This window comes from Hydractinia symbiolongicarpus, chromosome 14 (assembly GCF_029227915.1).
Source record: "Hydractinia symbiolongicarpus strain clone_291-10 chromosome 14, HSymV2.1, whole genome shotgun sequence".
Classification (NCBI taxonomy): Eukaryota; Metazoa; Cnidaria; class Hydrozoa; order Anthoathecata; family Hydractiniidae; genus Hydractinia; species Hydractinia symbiolongicarpus.
In genome coordinates, this window is record NC_079888.1 from 14,769,320 (window position 1) to 14,789,442 (window position 20,123).

Below are 20,123 nucleotides of genomic sequence, written 5' to 3' on the forward strand. Positions count from 1 at the left end.
ATAGTGCCAATTTGCAAAGGTCTGAAATTAGTGACATCTGTAATGATTTTAAAAGCTATGTTTTTAATTGAAGTTTCATCTTTTTAAAATTTGTTAATCCTGTTTCTTCAGAAATCATTATCAAATGACAGTGGTCTCCATGGAGATTTTCCAGAAGTGGTTGGTAAACACCAGGAAGGAGAGCATACATCTTTTATTTTCTGAGGTAAATCTTGTGTGCCTGTTGATTGACCTACACAAGTAGTAACAGTATTCCATGCTGAATTCACTTGTTTTTCAAGAGAAAAATTGGTGGGGAGAATATATTGTGGTTTAGGTTAAATAGCCAATTTTGGCATTGGTTAGGTTCAAGGCAAGAATAAATAATACTTTGTGTTTGATGAATCACATTTAAATGTGCTTTTAGAAGAAAGTAATTGTATAATGTACATGATCAAATATATCTGTAAAATTTCCCTCAGGGTTAGCAAAAACTACTTTTTATGGCATCTTAATTTTGCTGCTTTGAACTTGATCGCGAAGGCACAAATGCTGACTGAACGAACTTTCAATTTGCTACCATGCTCTCGCATTTATTTTCAGATTGATTCCGATACTAATGACCCAACCCTTCTGGATTCCTTCAATCATCTGATCCTGAATGTGATGATACAAAAATACCTTTGAAAAGCCTACCTTCAACGGAGGCGTTGGTTTAAACAGTGAAAAACACTAATTTTATGAACCATTCAGTCGCCATGCCTGTCACATCGCAAAAGAAGAACATTTTCAAAGCAGACTTACAATCAACAAAAAATGCTTCTGAAGTTTCTAAAACTTCACAAAAGGAAGAAATATATGTCAAGAGTTCCAATAAGACAGGTGGTAAAAGGGCTTGGGACAAAACGTATTACTGTGTTTACTGTTTTCAGCCATATGCAAAAATTGCAAGGCACTTTGAGGATAAACATTCTCGTGAATCAGAAGTTGACAAGATGATCATGTCAACCCCAACTGAAAAGGAAACTGAGGAAGGAAATCTGTGATTCTTTGAGGAAAAAAGGAATCTACAACCATAACATCGCTGTGTTGCAAAAACGAAGTGGTGAGTTGATCGTAAAGCGTTGTCCCCCAAAGATAACTTTATACACGTCTTATCTGCCCTGCAAATTCTGCTTGGACTTTTACTGCAAGAAAGGCGTACATAGACATACGAAAACGTGTAAAATAAGAAAGACAAAATTGGACACCAGAAAGGTTGTTCGAGTCCAAGGAGTCCAACTATGTTACTTCCCGTTCATCCAGATGTATCAGAAGCACTAAAAAAAATTTTCATCCGCATGAGAGTGGATGATGTGTCACTGGCCCTAAAACTAGACCCGCTGATAATAAAGAAAACACTACAACAATGTATCATATAACCAATAAATTACGTGAGCTGGGAAGACTCTTAATCAAACTTCGAACCTCCAATGAAGAAAAAGTGAAATGCTTTCAAGGTGTCATCAACCCTGAACTTTTTCCAAATGTTGTAATTGCAGTCACTGAGTTATGTGGATGGGATGAAATGACTAAGACTGTCGAAACTCCGTCACTTGGGATAAAATTGGGGCAACTGCTAACAAAAGTGACCTTCTTAGTCAAAAGAGATAGTATTATACATGGCATAGATAAGCAGCGTAAAAAGGAAAATGACTTTTTTGCCCTCATTGAGATGAAATGGAACGACTAAATTTCGAAGATCAGCAGAACTGAGCTAGAAACGCGAAAATGGAACAAGCCGAAATTGATCCCATTAACGGAAGACCTGCAGAAGTTGAGAGGGCACTTGACACAAGTGATCAAGTCTAGTATGGAAGTTTTCGTCAAAGGTTAGAGGTTTTTAAGTTGGAACTGCTGCACTTACTGGTATAGCAGCAACACCTTTTAAAAATAGTACCACCATACATAAGTTGTTTCGGTTACATGTTCCTATTTTAGAAAACAGTACATCCAGCTACAGGGTCTGCTTATGCTGCTGAGCTACGGCAAACAATTTTTTTTTTACTTGATGAATCTTCCATGATTCTTAAGCATGCTTTCAATAGACCACTTCGGAGATCATGCGCCATTATGAATTTGCGGAGCTCGGTGGTGCAAGTTGAACTTTGGACTTCACGTTTCTTCAGTCTTTTGCCTTACGGAATTGCTTGCGGCAGGGCAGTTTTGCTTCTTGTTATCTGTTTTTATCTTCGTGATACTAATTTTATGAAATATTTTTTGAAAAATGCTTTTATTATGGGCTTATTTGTACTTATAACTTTTTTTTTGTACTAGGAAGGTAGCTCAACATATCATAAAAACCTTTAAACTAGCCAAGTAGCTGGAGATCCCCCCAAGTAGCTAGCTGCTGTAAGGCTGTTATGAGTAATTAATGCTCGGTTAAAGGTAATTTCAATTTCAATTTAGATATTTAAAATTGTGTAGCTGCTTTGTGTGTTATAAAGGTATTGGCATTGGATTTGGACTTGAACTTTGTTTTTGGATTACTCTCTTGGACACAATTTTATTTTGAACATTACACTTAGCTACTGGATTTGGACTTGAACTTTTTTTTTGGATTACTCTCTTGGACACGATTTTATTTTAAACATTACACTTAGCTACTAGATTTGGACTTGAACTTTATTTTTGGATTACTCTTTTGGACACGATTTTATTTTGAACATTACACTTAGCTACTGGACTTGGACTTGACTGTTATTTTTGATTACTCTCTTGGACCACAAAATAATAATATGGGAAAGCATGATCGATGTGTTGTAGGAGTATGTAACAATGACAAACGTTACCCTGACAAAATGGAAATTAACAGTAATGTCAAATCAGGAAAAATCCCAGTAGATCCTGTTAGACGAGCAGCTTGGATACACTGTGTCTCGAAAGGAAGGCGCGACATTTTAATTCCCTTTCTTGTTTGTTCTAACCATTTTCCAGATGGTAAACCAACTAAAGAAAACCCTGATCTTATTTTGTTTTTTACACCATCAATGAATGTACATGGTACTCCAAAGAAAACAACAAGACCACCCCCTAAAAAAGAATTTTTTTAAGTCCAGAGACTAGTGAAGACAGCATGGACTTTCAGGACGAGGAATTTAGGGATGCCGATACTCAAGCAATGTCATTAGATGTTGAAGAAAAGTATAAACATTCATATATGAACACAGAACATGAACTGTCTGGACCTATTCCACTAACCTTTACTCAAATTACCCGAGAAAATGATGTGTTAACATTTACTGGTTTGGAAAGTGTAAAAATGTTTAGAGCTGTGTTTAGGATTGTTCAATCAAAAGCTGCCGATGACTTATTGGGATGGCAGTAAAAACTGAAAACTAAAAAAAAGACCGTCAAGTATTAGGGATTCTGAAAGTTCATTTTCATCACCTGAATTTGATGTCAATGAAAAAGCTTTTCAGTTGAAAAAACTGGACCGATAAGAAAATTATCTTTAGTAGAGGAGTTTTTATTAGTTGTAATGAGAATGAGGTTATACTTACTCATAGAAGATTTAGCCTTTCGTTTTGGTTTTTCGGCTGGAAAAGTGCCCAACTCATAATAACATGAGTAAAACTCTTGTCAAAGGAACTACAAAAATTAATTATCTGGCCAACCCGATACCAAGTTAGAGCAACCTTGCCTGATTGCTTTAAAAGGTTTTTCCCGAAAGTGCGAACAATTATTGATTGTAGCGAAATTTTTTTGGAGACTTCAAGTGCATTGGATGTGCAGGCTTGCCTTTGGAGCGATTACAAGCATCACTGCACAGTTAAATTTTTGGTTGCAATTACTCCTAATGGAGCAATATCATGGCTTTCTCCAGTTTTTATGGTGGTCGTACATCAGACATCTTTATTGTCAGAAATAGTGGATTTCTAGACATGCTTGAGCCTTATGATCAAGTAATGGCAGATCAGGGATTTAAAATTAAAACAGACCTAGCGATGAAGCAGTGTACATTGGCAATCCCCCCCCCCTAGTGCAGCAAAAGGTGCACAAATGTTGTCAAGTGACGTAAAAGAGACACCTAATATTGCAAATGTGCGAATTTACGTTGAACAGGCAATTAAAAGGATGAAACATTTCAGAATTTTAAAGACTTAACTTCCTCTTTTATATTTGCCAATAATGGATGACATACTAGTTGTTTGTGCAGCATTACCAAATTTACGCTCACCTTTAGTTTCATGTTTGGACCGTTTGGGTCAATATATTACGAACATATTTTGTTAACAACTCATTTATATAGTTAAAACACGATTTCTAATACAATATATTTATATGTTTTTTTATGTAGCTAGAAAAACTAAACATATAGAGCAGATCCAGTCTACATCAGAACGAAGTTCAGATAATTAAAGTTTTTCACATTTGCAGTGAAACCAAGCGGAGCACATGTCACATTAAATGCTGATTTCACGTTCTTCAAATAAAACATTCTCACATTTTGCGCAGAAAGTGACAGGTTTAAAACCCAGCAAAGCTAGGCAAACTAAATTATTATTATTATTATTATTATTATTATTATTATTAAACAATATTTATACAGGATTTTTTACACTTTCGTGTGTCCTGTCAGTAAAAATATATAAAAGAAAGAAAAATATAAGCAAAAACTATTATCTACTAAATAACCACTCATGAGTTAGCTAAGAAATTAATATAAAACGCATGTACGTACCAAGAAAAAAGAAAAAGAGAAAAATGTGAAACTAGAATGCGCAAAAGTTAGAAACAGAAGCTACTTTAATAATTACTAAAAACATATAAAACATATTTTAAAAGCGAATATTCACATAAAATGTTGATAAACTAATTTTTTGAACTGAAATAAGTTATCGCAACAACGTATTTTTAATGGTAAGTCATTGTATAATGCTGCACCAAGATATTTGAAGGATCTTTTTCCGAACTCTAATTTTATACGTGGTAATTTCACTAACATATTTCGATTCCGTGTATTAATTGAATACTCGTTGATAACAAAATACTTATTGAAATTTTCGCAGACAGTGCTCGTCAGACAGCTTTTTACCAAAACGCATGCCCGTCCTTTCATCTTTCCTTCAATACTCCCAATCGTATTTTTTCCTCCAACTATTTGTCCGACTCGATTTTCTATTGATTGTAACTTTTTTCGTTGGGTCATCGATAATTTTAAATTTAAAAGAGAACTATACAACAAAATGGGTTCAATTACCATCTGATAGATTTTATAAGCAGCTTCAAAACTCAGAAATGGTCGCATTTTTCTAAGAAGGTTCAATCTTCCGGCTGCTTTCTTATATGACTTCTCGAAATTATCAACCCGGGTTAGTGACGAATCCAGTTCGTTTCCCAAATATATGTAAGACGTGGAATGATGAATAGGTTGACCCTGCATTGCCAATTGGATTGTATTTTTGGTATTTTTACGGGATAATCTTTTAGATGTTCCAAATAGCACAGTTTCTGTTTTTCCTTTCTTTAGATTCAGTATGAGTTTGTTATCGTTCAAATAAGTGGATACGTTTTCTAATTCATCGTTCAATGTTGTTTCTATTATATAGGGGTCAGCATTTGCAACATAGATGACGGTATCGTCAGCAAATTGAATACACTTACTTTTCTCAAGGTGTTCCGAGAAGTCATTAAAAAATATCAAAAATAGTATAGGACCGAGTATCGATCCTTGCGGCACTCCACTTACAACATTAAAACTTGCTGATGTTCGATTGCCAACTTCAACAACTTGTGATCGGTTAAAAAGATAATCTGTAAACCACAACAATTCTACATTGTCAACACCGTATGATGAAAGTTTTCTTAAGACTACATCGTGACTGATCGTATCGAACGCTTTACTTAAATCCAGGAACAGCGCTCCAACTAACTTTCCGTTCTCGGCAGCTTGTCTTACTTCGTCAACAAGTAGTGTTGTTGCAAGATGTGTTGAACGTTTAGCTCTATAGCCAAATTGGGAGTCATTTAGTAATTTCTCATTTTCTAAAAATTCCATTAATTGTGTGTGTACTGCTTTTTCCAATAATTTAGAGAGTATTGGCAACACTGAAATTGGACGACAATTTTCAGGTTTGTTTGTGTCTCCTGATTTAAAAAGTGGGACGATTTTTGCTTGTTTCCATGCGTTCGGAACTGTACTGGAGCGTAAAGACTGGTTAATAATGTGATGTAACGGAACAATTAAATGTTGCGCACAATCTTTAAGCATTCCAGGAGGGAGTTCATCAAGCCCAGTGGATTTCTTTCTCTTTAATTTCTTTTTAAGAAAATCCTTGATAAAAACTTTAGACACATATTGAAAATTAAAAGATTTTCTAGTTCTGGAGCAAATGTGATTTGGCGGTTTCCAGATAAAGTTCTTCAATTTAAATGCGGATGACTTCAGATTATTTACGACTGTTGAAAAGTAATCACGGAAGGCATTGGCGCGAGTTTGATTATCTTTCTCGTTATTAGACGCATTTTTTGTGTTAGCCTTTGTCGGAAATATAGTTTTCACTGCTTTCCAGAAAGCTTTGGGATTTGTGCGGTTTTTGTCTATTAAGTTCTTGTGATGTTTAGCCTTAGCGTTTTTTTGCATATTGTTGCATTTATTTCTTAAGTCCTTATATTTCCTCCAATCACTTGCACTGTTGCTTTTTCTAGCCTTTCGTAAAAGTTGATCACACTGGTTCATTATTGATTTCAAGTTTTCGTTAAGCCAAGCGCATGGGCGACCTTTCACTCTTTTTTGAATGATCGGCGCATGTTTGTCGAAAATATCTTTTACAATACCATTAAATGTGTTAACAGCGTCATTAACGTTTGATAAAGATAATACCGGCAACCAAATCACTTGTTCAAAATCACAATTCATATTATCAGGATTGTATTTGGCATAATTTCTGGTTTTGACTGTTTTTGACGTGTACTTTTTGTTGTTTAATTTTCGTACGCAACCTACTAAATCATGGTCACTGAGACTAGTCGGTATGACGTCTTGTTCAGCGATTGACCCAGGGTTGTTCGTTGCTATAATGTCGATTAAAGATTTTGTGTCCTGCGTTACACGCGTTGGTTTTTTAATTATTTGTGTTAAACCCTTCTGTTGAATAATTGCTTTAACTTCTCTATTATCTCGTGAATTTAAATAGTTAACATTCATATCTCCTATGAGTATAACATCTTTAGACTCCGCACAACAAAGCGATAATGATGTCTCTAATAACTCATTGTAATTACTCGGCAAGTGTTTTGTGCCGTTTGGAGGCCTATAATGTGTTGCTATAAGAACGTTATGCGAATTTTTAACGACAATTTCTATAACAATGCTTTCGAGTTTACCAATCTCCAAATCTGTTCGCCTAACATAGTTTATGCTGTCATTTATATAAACCGCTACACCTCTTCCTTTACCAGTATTACGATTTCTTTTTTCAAAATTATAACCTGGGATATCATACAACTGATCGACATCTTCGGCGGTTGAAATATGAGTTTCCGATAACGTAAACACATCTATGTTTGGATGCGATGAAAAAAGTGCCTGTAAACCACTAAAATTTGCTAATAAGCCACGAACATTTTGATGTAATACATTTAATCCTTTTCTCTTTAACAGTTCTAATAAATCATTCTTTCTTTCGTATTCAACAGTTTCAATATTTCCACAAACAACAACAAGAATAATAGTAAAGCGTAGAACACGACCGTACTGGCTGCCATCATACCATTTTCTTTGAAAAAAATATCTAAATTTGTTTTCACTTTTTTCCAGTGTTTATAATGAAAGTCAATTTTTTCAATAAACAAGACTTTTGTTGTCCATACAATAAAAAATGCTTGCCGTTTCTTTGCAATTGCCATCTGGGAAAAGATTTGTGTATAGTATTTATGTGCTTGGTTTATTATAACTTTTCCATCTGGTGTCAGTGATAAAAAAGCACAGTTGGTCACACCATCAATAAACTTTTTATCTCTGACACTGGATGGACATTTTAATTCTAGTGATGATTTACTATGGCACTTACATACCATGAAACCATCGGGTGAAGCTATAAATGGTTTTTGTTGGTCAATTATTAAACCACTTTTTTCTGTTTTAAAACCTTCGTGTCTTGGAATTTGATCAGCATAAAATGGTTTTAATGCATCTTCTTCATAATCACGACCCCATTTCATAGCTGGTATTTCTCCAAGTTTTTTTCAAACTTGTAAAATATTGGCAACTAATGGGGTTGTTTTTGGTTTAACATTACTTTTGCTACGACCCAAAGTGTTGAATTTTGTAAATATTTCATGATGTTTCGATGCTGTTAAGCGTCCTTCTCTCATATCAAACCAGAGTGTAGTGTTAAACTGTTCTCTGGTATTATATTCAACATTGTTTATAGCTGGTTCGTTTATGTTTATATTTTCCATTAATATTTTGGTTAGTTCTTTTTCATTTGCGTTGGGATTATCAAGAAGTACTTTATTTGCCGTGTTTTCAATATTTGCGTCCGCAAAAGTTGTTTTTTTTTTGAAGTGTGGTTTTCTATAGATTTAAAAATAACTGCATCTTTCTTAATATTTGATAGTTCAGCTAAAAAATAAGTTAAAGGTTTTTTCATCTTCTTGCTCATGAGCTGTAATTCGAGGGTCAAATGTTTTCAAATGGTTCATTCTTATTTCTTCTCAGCTATTTTCTTTTTCCTTTCCATCAGCTTTTAACTTTTTTCTAACAATGAGATCTGTTATGCGTTTTGGCTCAATTACCTTTTTAGTGGATTTGTTCCACTCACATGCAATATCTGTACAAGCGGGTGAGCACCATCCTTTGTTATTTGCATACTCCATTTTATACAATATACCGATTATATGACTGCAGGCTTCATATGCTCCTGCCATGCAAGAACACCAGGCTGTAAAATATTTGTATTTACTTTGTGAAAAGCTATCCACAAGTTTTTGTTTTCATTAATACTCTGTGAAGATCTTACCTACATGTGTAAATGTGTATTGGACCTACAAAGCCACTATCGAAAAAGGAATACGCCATTTGGTCTTTGTATTTTCCCATATAGTCAGCATCAAAATATTTTTTCTTTAAATTATATGAGAAAATATTACCCAGTGTTATTAATGGCCATTTTGTTACGTCGTCAACCCATAGATCCTTTAAAATGATATTTGGATGCGGTATTTTAAACTCAGAAAGTTTCTTCGCGTACGAAATTTTTAAGTTTCTCTGTTGTTGCACTGTCGTTTGAATTATTGCATATTACGTTCCATTGCAGAAAAAGCTCTGGCGATTAACTTTTCTACAACTGCAGTCAAAAATAATTATAACGCGCACTCAGTATCACCTACGTCTTACACACGTAAATTTAATTGCTATATATAATTTATCAATAGATCAAAAAATACGCTTAAATAGATGTTGTCTAGTCATCCCCTGAGACTTAGATAAGTAAGATCGACAAGATAACAAAGACATAAACATGCTAAGAGTGTATACAAAACTTGTTTTTTTGGGTGTTTTAAGACAGTTTTCCACTGCGGCGTATAGGGTTCAAAGTTCAACTTGCACCACCGAGCTTTGAAAATCCATAATGGCGCATAATCTCCGAAATTGTCTATGCCATAGATCGTCTTCTTAAAGACATTTAAAATAGCGAACTTCCTTTTGGAGGTAAAGTTGTTGTTTTAGGTTGTGATTTTTCACAATTATTGGCTATTGTCAGAAAAAGAAAACCAACTGAAATTGTTAATATGTGCTAAAACAGTTCTCCACTATGGCACTTGGTTACAGAATTTAAATTAACTTATAACATAAGAACCAGGCCAGGAGAACAAGAATTTAATGCATGGCTTTTGCTACTTGAAAAGGTGTTTTACCAGTTCGGGAACAACCACCATTTCAAGGTTCACTTGAAGTGCTATCTAATGGTGTGTTACAACAAAATCAATCTATTGTTATTACTTTGTTTAGGGATTTTTACCCAAAAAATGTGGCATTATCCGTAATGGAGAATAGGTGTAACTACATCGGAATGCAGATATAACTAGCCTTTTAAGACACAGATGTTAATAAAAAAGGAGGTTTCTCTCCAGAGAAAAAGAAGCCACTGAAACAAACACATATGAATGTGGAAACATGAGGATTGGTGAAATTCACTCATTCTTGGGATCTGGTGCGGGCCCTTGAGTAAGCATCCCTTGCCTCCTGCAACACACAAGCCACATTCATTTATACCATCCGCCAAAACCAGAAACTTTTGTTAAACGTTGGAAAAAGAAGAGTCGAAAACTACGTATCGTATCGTTGTTGCTTTCACCTACTGACACAGAGCCCAGGTTAGCCCTGGTAGACTTGGAACCCAGCCCTTAGAAAGGTTGTGACAAAGAATGAAAAGCAGCAAAACTGCAAACAAAAAAGCTTTCTGACCTGAGACATGAACACTTGAGAAATCGTATCGTAATGCTCGAGCTGACCAAAAAACCGACCCTTAAAAAGGTAGACTTGGTAGACCCAGCGGCGGCGACACAGAAAGAAAAAAAATATACAAAATATACAAAAATTAAGTTAAAATATACAAAATGTTTTATACGTGTTTAAACAGACAATCCTTTTGAGGGATAATTACGATTACGTCAGTAATTTAATTATGTATGTTAAATAAACACGTATTATTATTTACTGGAGGAAAACAAAACACCGTTACACAACGTACCGTTGCGATCGAAGCTCTTCCGCCTGTACCCGTAATGAAAACAGAAGAAGAGGAAACAAGAGGTACGTATACGACGTAAAAATTCTCTTCAGCTGATTTACTTATCATTAATTTATTTTTCATTCTGCTTCTTAGTTTTATCATTTATGGAGTACAAGTTGTACAGGGAGGAACCTCCTTGCCCTTTGACTCGAAATTCGTATCGGTGGTGGGTCAAACATGGGAGGAAAGATTTCCCAACTTTCGTGTGGCGAAAAAAACCGGCAAAAAACAAAAAAAAAACAAAAAAAATAACGGCAAAAAAAATAAAATAAAAATAAACACACCATCATAATCAAATTAAAAATTTGTTTTTCTTGTTATTTATTTGCTACCATTATCTGTTTCTAAATTATTTTTATTATTATTTGTCGTTGCACATTTTCGCATTTAAATGTTCTTGGTACTCTTTAGTCCTATAAGTATTAAACTATGAGTTTTCTCTATAAGATTCCGGGCTATCCTGTTATGCATGTGTTTACGTTGGAACAATTATTTATTATATGGATTTTTTCGTTTTAACCATTATTTATTTGAATATACGTAGTTTATCGTCAAAAAAACGCGAACGTAAAATAATTTTCCTAAATTTGCAAATCACGAATCGAGATCATTTAGCTGACTCAAAAATGCAGTAAATAAAATATCTAAATATAGAATTTTGAAACAAACGATATTAAGAATACATTGTTAAAGACAGTTGTTAATATTACATGCTACCAACATCGGTGAAAGTGACCCATTCACTGAATATGCGGATTATTCTCCCGATACAGATGTGTTCCTGTTACTTATTCATTACTATACTTTATTACCACCGGTAAAATATTACTCACTCATAAATCTGCACGTTTACTATTGTACTCCAATTCCACTTTCATTACTTAAGGTCACCAATTTTCGTGCCGGAAAAGATAAAAATTTCGGTGACATAAATTGATCTGAAGCCATCCTAGCATTTCACGTACTGACAGGCTATGACCAAACTGGTAGACTTTATGGCAAATCAAAATCCACTTGATCGAAAACTTATCAAAAAATTGACGTTGTTCTCGAAGCATTATCGCAACTTCGCGTGAGCGAGGATTTGCCTACTGTGGATACACTTGAAACGATTGAGCGATTTGGTCAGTGTTTGGTGGAAGTGCACACACATCTTTGGCTGATTTACGGTGGTGCATGTTCTCCATATACCAGCTGGAAGCAGAAAAATTGCCACCAACATTTCGAGCATTGAAATATCGCATTTTGCAAAGTCATTTTATAACCATGCTACTTGACGATCTCATATTCCTATTTCACATTTACAACAACCAGCCACAACTACAACCAGTGACTTACGGATGGAAAGATATTGGGATATTGAGATAAGGATAGAAGAGGAAAAACTTTCAACAAATTTATTGTCCTTAACCAGATGTTCTCAATCTCTTGCAAAATTTTTCAGATGCAAGGTTAAAACTTCGCTATTCCTCGTAATCCTTGTTTCCCTAGTGCTCTCTTCAATCCTGGCCAGAATTGGTTGGGAAAAGGCCCAACACATGTGGATTGATCATCTTTATTATTATCATTTTTGTTTTTGTGGTCCCATGTGTAGAGATTCTCTGTTTTGACATAAACTAGCCAGCAAAATTATGGTATGTGTATACTAAAACAATGCGGATTTTCACTTATAGATTAGTAGCTAGTTTCCAGTTCCCCTCTCCCCCATTTCAATGTTAAAGTCATTGCCACAGTTTGAAAAATGCAGTTGGCCACTCAACCCACAGCCAGCCATTGTCTTCAACATTGAAATGGGATGGAGAGGGGGGCTTGCATCTTTGTTTATCTTATGAGCTTATGCTGCATTGGAAATTTTATCAACAATTTTGGCCAGGATTGTCTGAGACATATTTTGACTGTGACATGTAAACACGTTTGTTTATTTTTGTGTCATCTTTATACGTATATACACGCTATAATAGCTAACATAAATTATTACAAGTCTACATCTCCCTTGTTCATCGATAATGTTTTCTGCTTATAATTACAGGTATGTGAACAAAACAATAACAGAACAATGGTGTTTAAGAAAAAATTCCAGTTGAGATGTCTGTGTACTTGAAATATCTCCACCAGGGCAATGGTATACCGATAAAAGGTTTAGTGAAACGATTTAAGCAGTATTCGCAGGCGACTATGTACCGACATGCTCGTGGTTCGATACATCCAACAACAAAAAACACGGCCCTAAAAAAACGTGGTCGCAAGTCAATTTTGACGGACCTAGACGAAAGAAAGTTGCTACTCGAGATATGAAAGTTACGAGAAACAGAAGGAAACTTTACTGCAAAACGTATTAAACAAGAAGCCGGCATTAGAGTGTCCGATAGAACGATACGAAGGACTCTCAACAAAAACGGTTACCATTATTTACAAGCACGGGAAAAGGGACTTGTGTCATTCAAAGATAAAAAACAACGAACACAATTTGCACGTCATATGTTAAATAACTATCGGGAATATGTCTGGACGCACAAAATAGGATTTTACTTAGATGCCACGAGTTTCGTGTTAAAAACGCATCCACTTGATCAAGCACGTGCACCAATAGGGCGTGTATGGAGATTGGCATCTGAAGGATTGACACGTGGATGTACAACAAAAGGATCAAAAGTTGGACATGGCGGCAAAGTCGTTTACTTGATGGTCGCAATCAGCTACGATAAAGGGGTGATAAGATGCGAACAATACCACAAGATGAATGGTGAGTACTTCAAGTCATTCATTGATGATAACTTCAAGTATATGTTTTAACGTGCACAAAAGGACAAGATATTCATACAGGACGGAGACCCTAGTCACAATTCAAAGCTGGCTAGGGATGCTATGGAAAGTGTCAGCTGTACGCTTTTAAAAATACCACCAGACATCAACCCGATAGAGAACTTTTTTCATATTGTTGGGAAAAAGCTAACAGAAGATGTTTTCGCATGGAATATAACCTTCGAAACTTATCAACAGTTTGCAGCTCGTGTGAAAAAAACGATTGAAGAGTTTGATAAAGGTATTATTGACTCAATTATTTTATCCATGCATAGGCGTGTGCGTGCAATAGTGAAATGTCATGGTGAGAGACTCAAGTATTGAAGAAATTTGCTTGAACAGAGAAAACTTTCATCACTATCATGGCTGCATACGTCATGGTTTTATACGTGATACATGAGGTATACTTTTTGTTGATATGTTTTCACATTACATATATACTTTTCATTGTTTTTAACAAAATATACTTGCAGTGATAATATATTTGCAGGGAACGGTTAACCCCACGATTAACCATTAAAACGTGTCTGGATTTACACTGCGCATGCGTCACATCTGTGTCACTTATATTTAATTGACCTTGACCATCAGTACTTTCATCTAATGTGTTGTTTTATAATTAAATACGCAAATTAGACCAAAGTCACAACGGTTAACCCTTTTTTAATAATAGACCTATAAAGTTATAGATTATTTCATACAAAACGGTTAACCGTGGCGGTTTCAGTCTGATTAGTGATTTCACGCTGTAGATTTGTCCTTACACGAAACTTTGAATGGATACGTTAAGGGTCCGTTACACGTAGCAAAATTTGCAATAGCAAATAACATACAAGTACTTGTGCAATACAATATTATGTGTAACAGCTAGTATTATGCATTGCGCATGGGCTTGTACAAGAACTTGTGCAAGTTCTGATTTTTTTAAAATAATTTAAAAAAATCGACGTTTGCTATAGCAAATAAACAATAGGTTGCGATGAAGTTCGGAATTTTAACCGATCAATGATTTTTAGCTTTTGTTTTCATTGTTGTTTTTACTATAAATGAGCCAATAGGATATCGAATTGATGAAAATAAAAAATTAAAGTGTGGTGTGAATAGTTTTGTGGCGTGTATGAAAATATTTCGTTGAAGATGGAGGCGATAAATAAAAAAAAGAAAGTTGATAGTTGGACAGATAATATGGTGGGACAACTAATTGCAGTGGCAACTACACGAGTGCCTTTTTAACTCAAACCACGCAAAGTATCATAATGCAAGAAGAAGGAATATAGCGCTGGAGTTGATTTCAAACGAATTGGCAATGCCAGTCAAAGACATACAAAAGAAAATGGTCGGTTTGAGATCGTATTACGGTCAATTAAAACAGAAAGTCTGAGCTTCAAAGAAAAGTGGAGCAGGTTCGGATGGGGTTTTCACTCCCCAATGGCCTTTTATGGGGAGATGGATAGCTTCTTATCTGATTATATTACTCCTCGCGCCACAGAATCCAACATTAATGTGGACGAAGATCCGAATGGTGATGATGAAACTCCTACGCCGGCGCTCAACCATAAACGAAAAAAGTCATCTAATGTCAAAAAAGATCAAGATGTATCTGTTGCGGACAGAGTTATGTTAAAAGCGTTAGAGCGATTGGATGAGCCTCGTCAGACGTCTTCCGCAGTAGCAAACCTAAACCTGAGTCCTAATGAAAGCGAAACCCAAGAACAATTGTTTGGTAGAATGATTTCAAAGAATTTGCTTGATATAGAGAATATGTACACCCGAGAAAAGTGTAAACTTCAAATACAACAGCTTCTGTTTGACGCAAGGTTTCAGAATGGACAACTGACGACCGTTCCTTCAACTTTGTCACCCTTCAACCACAATGGAGGCCACCAAACTGGTACTTTCCGCGGTCCTGAGAGAATTCAAACTGGGAGAACAACAAATGCTATCAGCCCAGAATTATCACCTAGTAACTCAGGAGAGTTTTTGGAGCTGGTAAGTGAACCGGCTGTCCCTCTAGTAATAACAGTAAGGCATGCCATGGAATCATGCCTGCAGACCAACGTAAATCATTCAAAAATATAATCTCCGAATGTTCAACCCTAACCCACGCAAAGGAACATGTTGCCGGGTTCACAAAGCACTTGTAGATAGATGTGTGCGGGTTCAAAATGAATGTTTTTCCACAATATGCACGACCTGTGATAAAAATGTTACGGTATTTTCCTCTTCCATTGATCAGAAGTTGTCTTACTCCAGTACCAAATTGAGAAGCTTCAATATTGTTACTTTCTAATGCAGTTTTGGCGCAGTGCAACCATTGACGGTCACATCCAGCCTCACATCGTAGCGAAAGGCATTCAGTGAGGAGCTCAATTCTTGTTTTTCGTAGCCGTTCGAGAGTTTTCGGAGCTTGCTTCATCTCCCATGAAAGAGCTAATATGTCATTGATTTTCTTTGCACCTTTATTTATAACGCACGAAGACAGTGCTGGATTACCGTTACGGCTCTGTGTTTGCGCCAAAGCTAAAAGTTCTGTTTTAGATTTTATATTTTTTTCAATAAGAGGTGGACCGATTAATGTCAAATCAGGATGTCCTTCACTCTCAATATACCCGGTGTCATTTTTAACAGTGTACTACCATGCGCTGTAGTAGTTTTGGTGTATAGCAGAGAAATTCACGCGCATATTATGTTGTGTTTGTAGAGCTAAGGGAGCAAACCCAATTCAATATATGAGCCGTAGTGGTTGTGAAGGCTGTTTGTACAGCATTTGAGAAAGATTGTCGTGCCAGCTTGACTGTATGTAATAAGGTATATAAACCTTACTTGTCTTCTGCTTAACGACATTATTGTGTTAGTTTCACTTTGTATTAACTTTATTTGCTTAAAACAGATAGTTTTATAGTGTTTAATGTGTCAACTTAAGAGCTGTAGTCATGATATATCAATTTTCAATGTGTTTGTTTACATTTTAAGCTACCATCTTTCCCGCCAAAAATTTGAATTTTTGTGACTTTTTACGGGAGACTGAGTTCCGTTTTTAAAGATGGTGGAGTTTTTTGGCTACGCTGAGCATTGGCACATGGTTCTGATGCACTTTTCTCGATTTTTGGAAGCCCCCTCTTGTTTGTTTGAATTCTCAGACAATTCTGGCCAAAATTGGTTGAGCAAAGGCCCAACACATGTGGATTTATTATATTTATTATCATTATTTTTGTTTCTGTGGTCCCATGTGTAGAGATTCTCCGTTTTGTTGACATAAACTAGCCAGCAAATTTATAGTATGTGTATACTAAAACAGTGAAGGTTTTCACTTATAGAATAGTAGCTAGTTTCCAGTTCCCCTCTCCCCCCCATTTAATGTTAAAGTCATTGTCACAGTTTGAAAAATGCAGTTGGCCACTCAACCCACAGTCAGCCATCTCTGTTTATCTTATGAGCTTATGTTGCATTGGAAATTTTATCAACAATTTTGGCCAGGATTGTTGGTGCAGGGAATATTGTGGGCAAAACCATACATTTTCATTCTCCAGATTTTCAGAATCCAAAAATGTACTAACTGACAATGGGACGGTGGAAGACGGTGACAGTGTTAGAATGTCCTGATTTTCAACATTAAGGTTACTGTAAAGGAAACAATTATTTTTTTTAGGTTTTTTGCAAATAATTCATGACATATAGAAAAAAAAATTGTCTTTCCAATGAATATTTTATAGTCTATGAAAATAACATCCTTTTTTTTGTAAAAAGCCTTTTTAGAGCTGTTATATCCTTCACACCTTTAAAGAAATATGTGCAAAATGAGTTGAGCATTTTTTTTGTAAACATTATGCATAATATGGAACTCCCGTATAAAATATGCATAATAATATTTTTTAGATAGTTTACTTTCACTATCGAATTAAAAAAAATCAAATTTAAGGAATATGCATATGAGCTGTCTCTTGTAAACCTGACTTCTGTCTATTAATAATTCTGCACGCGTGCACGCATATTCAGCATATAGAAAAAGTTCGCACTTCTATCATCTTTTTGCATACTCAGTTCACACATTTTTATAACACCTACGAAAATCTTTAAAAACAAATATCTCGTTAGTAAATTTTCGCATACATGCATTTACGTTTGTGGTCTCTTTTTCCGAAAGCTTCCTATTGGCTCATTGAAATTTTCGGTAATGAAAAGCTGAATAAATTATGCACAAAAGGTTCCCGGATTTTTTTGTATAAATTACTGATTAGCGAATTATGACAACAGAAAGAAAATAATGTGCATTTTTTTGAATGATTAAATGTAATTACAAATAATTTCATAACGACGTTATTAGAAAAAAAAACCGGGAACCTTTTTGAATTTAATTTATGCTGAATATAATGGTGCGAAAACGAGAAGTCTGCGACCACGCGTTCGGAAAAAGAAGCCATTTTAAAACGTACTGTGAAAAAAATTGGTGTGTGTTTATTTCAATATTTTTCTTTTGGAAAATTACCATCTCACGAAAATAGCACCATCAAAAAAGTCTTTTATCAGGCATTCAGAAACAAAAAAACATGAAAAATAATTATAAAAGTATTGATAAATTATAAGGGTTTTTCTGAGACTACGCATCAAGTGAGTTTTTTCCTTTACAGGTGTTACAGCTAACTGACACCGATACTTCTGTCGAGATCTTCTGAGACGCAATTACTGAGTACCCTTTCAATTCATCAAAGACAAGAAGTACCATCTCTGCTAGATCTTGCTGAGAATTGTATTGGAAAGTTGATTTCCAGAAGAGTGTATCTTACGTTCCAGGGTCTTGAGAAAGTTTAAAGGATTAACGGGGGTCAAAGAACGGTTTAGCATGGTCATGTTAAGAGCAATCGCCTTCATAATTGGTGACAAACAGGATGACTCTGAAGTACTTTGGGACCATAGGGATGGAATAGTACTTAGAGCTTGCAAAATAACATTGGCATATTTCCTTTGTTGACAAAACCTGCCTTTATAAAATTTCACTTTGTTTTAACACTAGTTTTGTTATGGTTGATTTTTAGAGAGGCCGCAGTGCGTGACCTGCTAAACGACACTTGGAGTACTTTGACGAGATGCAACAGACTTAGGTGGAAAAGTCTTTCTTATTCCGGGTGCCTTAATTAAGGAGTCTTGAGAACAGTCACCTGTATCCACCTGTGAACCTGGTCGAAGACTACATTTTGTATGAAAAAGGTTTACAATACAGCAAGCTGCACTGAAGTATCTTGTCTACAGGGACGGTGGATGTAAATAAAATTGGGATTAGGCTCCCAGAAGAAGGTGCTGAATACACTTTCTTGCTTATTACAAGCATGAGTACTGTCCAACTTGGACCTATAACTATTCACTGAGAAAATCTTAAAGAGAAAAAACAATCCTTCAATCACAAACAATACGACACAAGACAGATCTAACAACATAAACGGACTGGTTACAGAACAAACACAAATGGAAAAAATGTATATGTCAAAAATATATAATATAAAAAAAGAATTATATAAAACCCTCCTGTGCGCCAGAACTTGTGACTCTGGCTGTAGCTTTCCACATGTGTTACAGGGCCCCAACACTCAGCCTTACACAGGAGGTTGTCGTTTACATTATTTAAGTTGCCGCAATGGTCAATAAAAGCTCTTAATTGAAAAGGTTTACGACATTTCACTACTCCAGGATAAGCAGTAATACGGGAGGTAATTTTCGCCACAAGTCCGTTACCACTGGTAAGACGTTTTAGCTATAAGATGAGGAGAGAACCGCACAACACCACCTCTTTTTCCACTAGAGCAGTTTGATCAGCGTTGCAAACACGGCAGAAGTAGGCATTGGTGTCTGAGAACTCCTTATTTTCTAAGGAACTATCTACGGAAAATTGTAACGTAGTGTGCAGATACAGTTGGATGCATAGTGCTATAAGGAGTCTGAGGAGCAGGTAATAATACATGTATCGCAAGTGGTGGATGTCTTGATGCTAATACTAAAAGGACTTCCAAGAAATGGAAAATCTAATGACAGACCAGGTAGAAGATATTCAAAGAAGATATTTAAGAACCTCGGGGACGTCATGCTAAGCAAATATATTAAACATCCTTCCCGTTGCAACTGATATATGATTTTTCATAGCAAAAAATGGGAAAAGTCCAGTGGACTTTGAGATACAGCCAAGCGTTGCAGAACATCTACAAATGCTTCACCTAACTTTGAGGTTGTTTTGCTGACAGAAATGGTTTCTTTAACTTTTGGAAGGGTGATCGAATTTGCATAACATGTGTTTCCCACGTTTTTTAGACCGCTATTACTAATATCAGTTTTAGATAACAATGCGATTGTTCATTTAGAAAACCAAAATTTTATGTGCCCTTGGGAAATTTCAGGTAGTTTTGGTTTCATACATTTCTTGAATAGGAGTAACTACATCGCAATGCAGATATAACTAGCCTTTTAAGACAGAGATGTTAATGAAAAAAGGAGGTTTCTCTCTAAAGAATAAGAAGCCACTGGAAAACTTCTGTATTCTCCCCTTTACAGGGATAATAGATAAGCTAATGGATT

The 20,123-nt window shown here is 35.5% G+C and overlaps 1 protein-coding gene across 1 annotated transcript; it reads left to right on the top strand.

Moving 5' to 3' along the window:
• The first annotated feature begins 13,167 nt into the window (after positions 1–13,167).
• LOC130625709 (uncharacterized) lies at positions 13,168–14,095 on the top strand. The gene has a single exon (XM_057440811.1). It carries the CDS (start codon positions 13,239–13,241, stop codon positions 13,551–13,553), a length of 315 nt encoding a protein of 104 aa, XP_057296794.1. The 5' UTR covers positions 13,168–13,238; the 3' UTR covers positions 13,554–14,095.
• Positions 14,096–20,123: the final 6,028 nt, after the last annotated feature.